This window comes from Callorhinus ursinus, unplaced genomic scaffold, assembly GCF_003265705.2.
Source record: "Callorhinus ursinus isolate GAN/ISIS: 27379988/994484 unplaced genomic scaffold, GSC_fseal_2.0 scaffold90, whole genome shotgun sequence".
Classification (NCBI taxonomy): Eukaryota; Metazoa; Chordata; class Mammalia; order Carnivora; family Otariidae; genus Callorhinus; species Callorhinus ursinus.
The window spans coordinates 699,840-707,410 of NW_027397152.1; the positions used below are offsets into that span (position 1 = coordinate 699,840).

The 7,571-nt window shown below is 43.0% G+C and overlaps 1 protein-coding gene across 1 annotated transcript in view; it reads left to right on the forward strand.

Moving 5' to 3' along the window:
• Positions 1-1,821, forward strand: part of TCHH (trichohyalin) — a 5,329-nt gene extending 3,508 nt beyond the window's left edge. The window contains 1 exon segment of the mRNA XM_073888408.1: positions 1-1,821. This exon segment is cut by the window's left edge and continues 1,606 nt beyond it. Coding sequence (XP_073744509.1) covers positions 1-770 — 770 coding nt within the window. The 3' untranslated portion in view covers positions 771-1,821.
• Positions 1,822-7,571: the final 5,750 nt, after the last annotated feature.

Consider the following 7,571-nt stretch of genomic DNA (forward strand, 5'->3'; position numbering starts at 1 on the left):
TGCGCCGCAGGGAACGTGAGCAACAGCTTCGCCAGGAGCGCGACAGGCAGTTCCGCGAGGAGGAGCAGCTCCTGCAGGAAAAGGAAGAACAGCTGCGCCGCCAGGAGCGCGACAGAAAGTTCTGCGAGGAGGAGCAGCGCCTGCAGGAAAGGGAACAGCTGCGCCGCCAGGAGCGCGACAGAAAGTTCCGCGAGGAGGAGCAGCTCCTGCAGGAAAGGGAAGAACAGCTGCGCCGCCAGGAGCGTGACAGAAAGTTCCGCCAGGAAGAACAGCTCCTGCAGGAAAGGGAAGAACAACTGTGCCGCAGGGAACGTGAGCAACAACTTCGCCAGGAGCGCGAGAGAAAGTTCCGCGAGGAGGAGCAGCGCCTGCAGGAAAGGGAAGAACAGCTGCGCCGCCAGGAGCGCGACAGGAAGTTCCGCGAGGAGGAGCAGCTCCTGCAGCAAAGGGAAGAACAGCTGCGCCGCCAGGAGCGCGACAGGAAGCTCCGCGAGGAGGAACAGCAGCTTCGCCGGATGGAACGTGAGCAACAGCTTCGCCAGCAGCGCAACAGAAAGTTCCGCGAGGAGGAGCAGCTCCTGCAGGAAAGGGAAGAACAGCTGCGCCGCCAGCAGGAGGAGGAGAAGAGGCGGCGCGGTGTCTGGGAGGACCGAGAGAAGGGCAGTCAGCAGGCTCTGGAGCCGGGCAAGCGTCAGTTTGCCAGTGTCCCGGTGCGCTCCAGCCCTCTGTATGAGTACATCCAAGAGCAGAGATCACAGTACCGCCCATAAGAGATGCTGCCAATATCCGGACACCTGCCAAAGCTTCCAGCAAAGGAAAACGAGAAACACTGGATACCAAATGACTCAAATGTTTCTGGTTGTGGGAGAACTTTCTGATGTTCCAAAATCTTTTTTTCCCCAAAACTTTAAACTACACTCATTTCATGTACCTTGTACTCTTGCCTTTTATTCTTCCTGAAATAATTCTTTACTGCAGGGTGTCTTTGCTCTTTGGTGCAGATGTGGTGTGCATTTTTTAAAAATATAAATCATTTAATTTGTTTAAGGAGTTGTGTTTGGGGAACGTTAATTTATTGCTTTCAAAAGTAACAAGAATAATATTTAAGATTCAAAAGAACTGGGTCTGTTTTTTAATAGTTGATCCATCTTTTGGAGAGTTCAGATATTTTTAATGTTCCAGTTTGGCATTTCTTCTTGAGCCTAAAGTACATTAGTATTTACCTCCAAATAGACTCGCTTTTGTGGCATAATTAGCACAGATTCTGCAAGGGGACTGATATTTTACAGCCCTTGAATAGCACAGGGGGAGTGACTTCTACAGAAAAACTCCTTCTGAAATCAGTCCCTAACTGGAAGAAGTATCTTTATTTAGCTTCAAGACTTTCAAAAATTTAGCTTCAAGACTTAGAATTTGAATTAGATTTTTTTTCACACTTCATAAGCACTTAAAATCTCATGAAGCAAAAGCAAGGTGTTTCTCAAACAACTCCAGAGTTCAAATTTTAAAACTGTCTACTGTAGTCTGTAGTGCTCAGTTCTTTTCCCCCAGTCTTTGATGGGTTTGAGAATATTACTACCTTTGTTCATTTTAACTGAGAGGAAACCTGCTCAGGATCCTGTAAACATCTGTTTAGCTCTAGAGCCAATAAGAGATCACAGCATTTTGGGGGAGGGAAAGGGAAAATTTGTGAACAGAAGGGCAAGTTCCTAGAGGCCCTTAGGTGAGAGTCACCAGCCCACAATCCTTTGAGGCCTATTGATACTACTTTGGAGACATTCTTGTTGAAATGATTGGACTGTGTAAAAAATAATAAATGTTTGGCAAACAATTATTTTTGTCTGTTTTGATTATGCATCAAATCATAATTCAAAATCTAATGGTCTGTAACTGATATAAGCTCCCACATAAGGGTATTTGGCTACTATTGTCTATGTCTAAATATGAAAAAGGAAAAAAAAAACCTATTTTCCCCAACCATTTTTTCCCTGTTGGTTGAACCCTACATTATTTCCACCTCCAAGCTACAATTCTCTTTCCAAGTGTTTTTATTCTTGACCCCACAGCTTTCTATCCTTCCAGTGACTCACTAGTCATGACATTATACAAAATTATTTGTATAATGTGTTTGTTAATTCTTCCCTCTGAGAATACAGCAGCTTCTTGGTCTCTGGTGTCTGATAAGCCAAGAGTAAAAAATGGCCTGAAAGTTCAGCTCAGTATTACAGAAATTACAGATGACCTGTTGACTTAAGGAACATAATCCATGAGGTGACACAGAAGATGCTTAATACTGGGGCACGTGGGTGACTCAGCCATTAAGGGTCTGCCTTCGGCTCAGGTCATGATCCCAGGGTCCTGAGATCGAGCCCTGCATTGGGCTCTCTGCTCTGGGGAAGCCTGCTTCTCCCTCTCCCACTCTCCCTGCTTGTGTTCCCTCTCTCGCTGTGTCTCTCTCTGTCAAATAAATAAAATCTTAAAAAAAAAAAAACATGCTTAATACTAATCAGGCCAAAGTATAAAACTGTTATCTAATAATCCAAACACCCCTATGCCACCTGCTGAAGTTTATATTCAGCATTCATATCTTAGTAATGAGGAATAAGTCCAAGAAGGCCCTGATTCAGGAAAGGATCATTTCTAATTGTGAGGGTCATGGGAGAGAAGATGTTCTAAGTTACAGACACTTAACATTTTGATCAATGGTAGAGACAATAAAGTGAAGCCTATAGCTCCTGAGAATCATTCCGATAGAGTAAGGTGACATTTTCTGCAAGGAGCACCAGCCTCTCACTTTAACACAAATAGCAGATACCCACAAAAGACAGAACCTGGGAATCCCCTGATACTACCTTGGAACTTCATCTCTTTCAAATGATTTCTAACTGCAAAACTATTTTTCTCTTAAAGCAAGTGTAAACTTTTCCTTAATCTTCACAGAAACCCTAAAAGAGCTGCAGTGGCTTTCCCCAGGATCCTCTCAATGGGCACTCATTTCAGAGCCTCCTTACAAATATCAGCCCCAGGATACTCCTGAAATATACACTCATCTAAGCTACAGTTCAACTGTAATAAAAACGATCAAAGCCCTTCAGACTTCTTGTGGCACGTTACAAGATGAGGAAAGGGCCAATTTCCAAAGAAGAAAGTATGGTTCCATCACAGTTATAATAACATGTAGTTAGAAAAAAAAAAAAATGTCAGCCAGTCCATGCCCTGTGGCTCTTCTTTTAGTGGCTGGCAAGAGAACAGGCTGGCAAGCCAACCTTCCTGCTCCACCTGAATAATGTACATGCATGGGCAGAACCTTGAGGCTGTTTGGGCAACTGGCTGCTTAACTATAAACTGGGAGCTCTATTAACATCAACTGGCTGCTACTGCGGAATGGGATTGAGAGTTTAATACATATGATCTATGTTGGAAAAGCTGGTCTCCATGTTATGGGCTGAATTATGTCCCCTCTACAGGTTCATATGTTGACGTTCTAACCCTCAGCACATTATAATGTAGCCATATTTGGAGATGCAGTATTTAAATAGGTAATTAAATTAAAATGAGGTCACTAGGTAGGCCCTAATCCAATACGAATGTTGTCCTTATAAGAGGAGGAAATTTGGACATAGACATGGAGGTAGGAAAAATGATACAAAGACACAGGAAGAAAATGGCCATCGACAAGCCAAGGATAGAGATCCTTGGAACAGATCCTTTTCTCATGGCCCTCAGAAGAAACCAACCATCCCGGCTGGGCGGAGCAAGATGGCGGAGGAGTAGGAGACCCGGATTTCGTCTGGTCTCAGGAATTCAGCTGAATAGGGATCAAACCATTCTGAACACCTACGAACTCAAGAGGAGATCAAAGACGAGAGTAGCAACAACTCTCTGAACAGAAAAGCGACCACTTACTGGAAGGTAGGACATGCAGAGAAGTGAATCCGAGGCGATATACAGGAGGATAGACGGCGGGGGAGGGGGCCTCCCTCGGCCGCTTTTGGCAAGTGCTAGAGCCGCGGAGCACAAAATCGGAACTTTTAGAAGTCGGCTCCGCTGAGGGACGTCGCTCCAGTGGCTAAGCTGGGGGTGGAACCCTCGTGGGACAGTGTGGTCTCAGGACCCTCGGGGTCACAGAAACACGGGGGTGCCTGAGTACGGCAGACCTCCCAGGTATCGGAGCGGGGAAGCTGGGTGCAGAGACGGAGCCGAGGCATGGGCTCTTACCTCAGGGTTGCCATAAACTGCGATCCGCAGCCCAGTCGGGCCACTGCTCCTGCAGCAGGGACCCAACAAGCGGCAGAGCCGGGGAGACTCCCCTTCCTCCCCCGGGGAGGAGCGGCGCGGGAGCGCACCGCAGGGATCTGCTGGGTTTGGAGACTCCACACGGGGTCGGGTGCCAGAGATAGAAACACTCGGACACAGGCCGGGTGCCCACGGAGTGCGGCCAGAGACCGGGGAGACGGGAGTGACTGCTTTTCTCTGGGGGCGCACTGAGGAGCGGGGCCCGAGTTCTCAGCTCCTCCGGGCGGAGATTGGGAGGCCACCATTTTCACTCTGGTCCTCCAAAGCTGTACCGAGAGCTTGCAGGGAACAAAAGCTCCTGAGAGCAAACCCAAGCAGACTGCTTAGCCCGGACGACATGGGCGGGGCAATGCCGCCTCCAGCAAAGACATTTGGGAACCACCGCAACAGGCCCCTCCCCCAGAAGATCAGCACGAACAGCCAGCAAGCCACGACCAAGTTTTACTGATCAAGGAGAACGAGAGAACTCCAGCGCTAGGGGAATACTGCACATAGAATTCATGGCTTTTTTTTTTACCATGATTCATTAGTTTTTCAAAGTTAATTTTTTTAACTGGTTTTTTTTGAATTTTTCTTTTTCCCTTTTTCAACCATCTTATCAATCCCTTTTTTAAAAAAAAACTTTATTTTTCATTTTTATAATCATATTTTATCCCTTCATAGTAGTTACCCCTATTTTTGTCATATATATATATAAGTTGTTCTCTTTTTAAAATTTTGAGATACAGTTTCTTCTAACAGATCAAAATATACCCTAAATCACTAGGGTATGGCTTTGTTCTAGTCTCCTGCCTGATCACATTCTCTCCCTTTTTTTCTCTTTTTTTAATCTTCTTTCTTTTTTCAAACAACTTATCAATTCCTTTTATAAAATCTTTTATAATTTTCATCTTTACAGTCATCTTCCATCCCTTCATTGTATCAACCCTTATTTTGTACATATATAAGTCTTTCATCCTTTAAAATTTTAGGAGGCACTTTCTTCTAACAGACTAAAATACACCCAAAATCTAGTGTGTGGCACTGATCTATGCACCAGCCTGATCATATTTGATCATATTCTGTTTTTTTTTGTTTTGTTCAGTTTTTGTTTTTATCTTTTTCTTCTTCTTTTTCTTTTTTTTCTCATTCTTTTTTCTTTCTTTTCCTTTGTTTTCCCCTGGTTTCAGGTCTTTTCTGATTTCTATAAGGTATATTTGCTGGGAACGTTGTTGACCTGTTAGCATTTTGTTCTCTCATTCATCTATTCTCTTCTGGACAAAATGACAAGAGGAAAGAATCACCTCAGCAAAAAGAACAAGAGGTAGTACCTTCTGCTAGGGACCTACTCAATATGGACATTAGTACAATGTTGGACCTAGAGTTCAGAATAATGACTTTAAAGCTACTAGCTGGGCTTGAAAAAAGCGTGGAAGTTATTAGCGAAACCCTTTCTGGAGAAATAAAAGAACTAAAATCTAACCAAGTCGAAATCAAAAAGGCTATTAATGAGGTGCAATAATAAATGGGAGCACTAACTGCTAGGATAAATGAGGCAGAAGAGACAATCAGCGATATAGAAGATCAAATGATGGAAAATAAAGAGGATGAGAAAAAGAGAGATAAACAACTACTGCGGATCACGAGGGCAGAATTCGAGAGATAAGCGATACGATAAGACAAAACAACATTAGAATCATTGGGATCCCAGAAGAAGAAGAAAGGGGCAGAAGGTATATTGGAGCAAATTATAGCAGAGAAATTCCCTAATGTGGGGAAGGAAACAGGCATCAAAATCCAGGAGGCACAGAGAACCCCTCTCAAAATCAATAAAAATAGGTCAACAACCCGACATCTAAAGGTAAAATTTACCAGTCTCAGAGACAAAGAGAAAATCCTGAAAGCAGCTCGGGAGAAGATATCTGTAACCTACAATGGTAGAAACATTAGATTGGCAACAGACCTATCCACAGAGACCTGGCAGGCCAGAAAGGACTGGCATGATATCTTCAGAGCACTAAATGAGAAAAATATGCAGCCAAGAATACTATATCCAGCTAGGCTATCATTGAAAATAGAAGGAGAGATAAAAAGCTTCCAGGACAAACAAAAACTAAAGGTATTTGCAAACATGAAACCAGCCCTCCAAGAAATATTGAAAGGGGTCCTCTAAGCAAAGAGAGAACCTAAAGGCAGCATAGATCAGAAAGGAACACAGACAATATACACTAACAGTCACCTTACAGGCAATACAATGGCACTAAATTCATATCTTTCAATAGTTGCCCTGAATGTAAATGGGCTAAATGCTCCAATCAAAAGACACAGGCTATCAGATTGGATTAAAAAACAAGACCCATCGATATACTGTCTGCAAGAGACTCATTTTAGACCAAAAGACACCCCCACATTGAAAGTGAGGGGGTGGAAAACCATTTACCATGCTAATGGACACCAAAAGAAAGCTGGGGTGGCAATCCTTATATCAGACAAATTAGATTTTAAAACAAAGACTGTAATAAGAGATGAAGAAGGACACTATATCCTATTTAAAGGGTCCATCTAACAAGAAGATCTAACAATTGTAAATATCTATGCCCCTAACATGGGAACAGCCAATTATATAAGGCAATTAATAACAAAAGCAAAGAAACACATTGACAACAATACAATAATAGTGGGGGACTTTAACACCCCCCCGAATGAAATGGACAGATCATCTAAGCAAAAGATCAACAAGGAAATAAAGACTTTAAATGAAACACTAGACCAAATGGACTTCACAGATATATTCAGAACATTCCATCCCAAAGCAACAGAATACATATTCTTCTCTAGTGCCCATGAAACATTCTCCAGAATTGATCACATCCTAGGTCACAAATCAGGTCTCAACCAGTACCAAAAGATTGGGATCATTCCCTGCATATTTTCAGACCACAATGCTTTTAAACTAGAACTCAATCATAAGAGGAAAGTCGGAAAGAACTCAAATACATGGAGGCTAAAGAGCATCCTACTAAAGAATGAATGGGTCAACCAGGAAATTAAAGAAGAATTAAAAAAATTCATGGAAACCAATGAAAATGAAAACACAACTGTCCAAAATCTTTGGGATGCAGCAAAGGCAGTCCTAAGAGGAAAGTATATACCAATACAAGCCTTTCTCAAGAAACAAGAAAGGTCTCAAATACACAACCTAACCCTACACCTAAAGGAGCTAGAGAAAAAACAGCAAATAAAGCCTAAACCCAGCAGGAAAAGGGAAATAATAAAGATGAGAGCAGAAATCAATG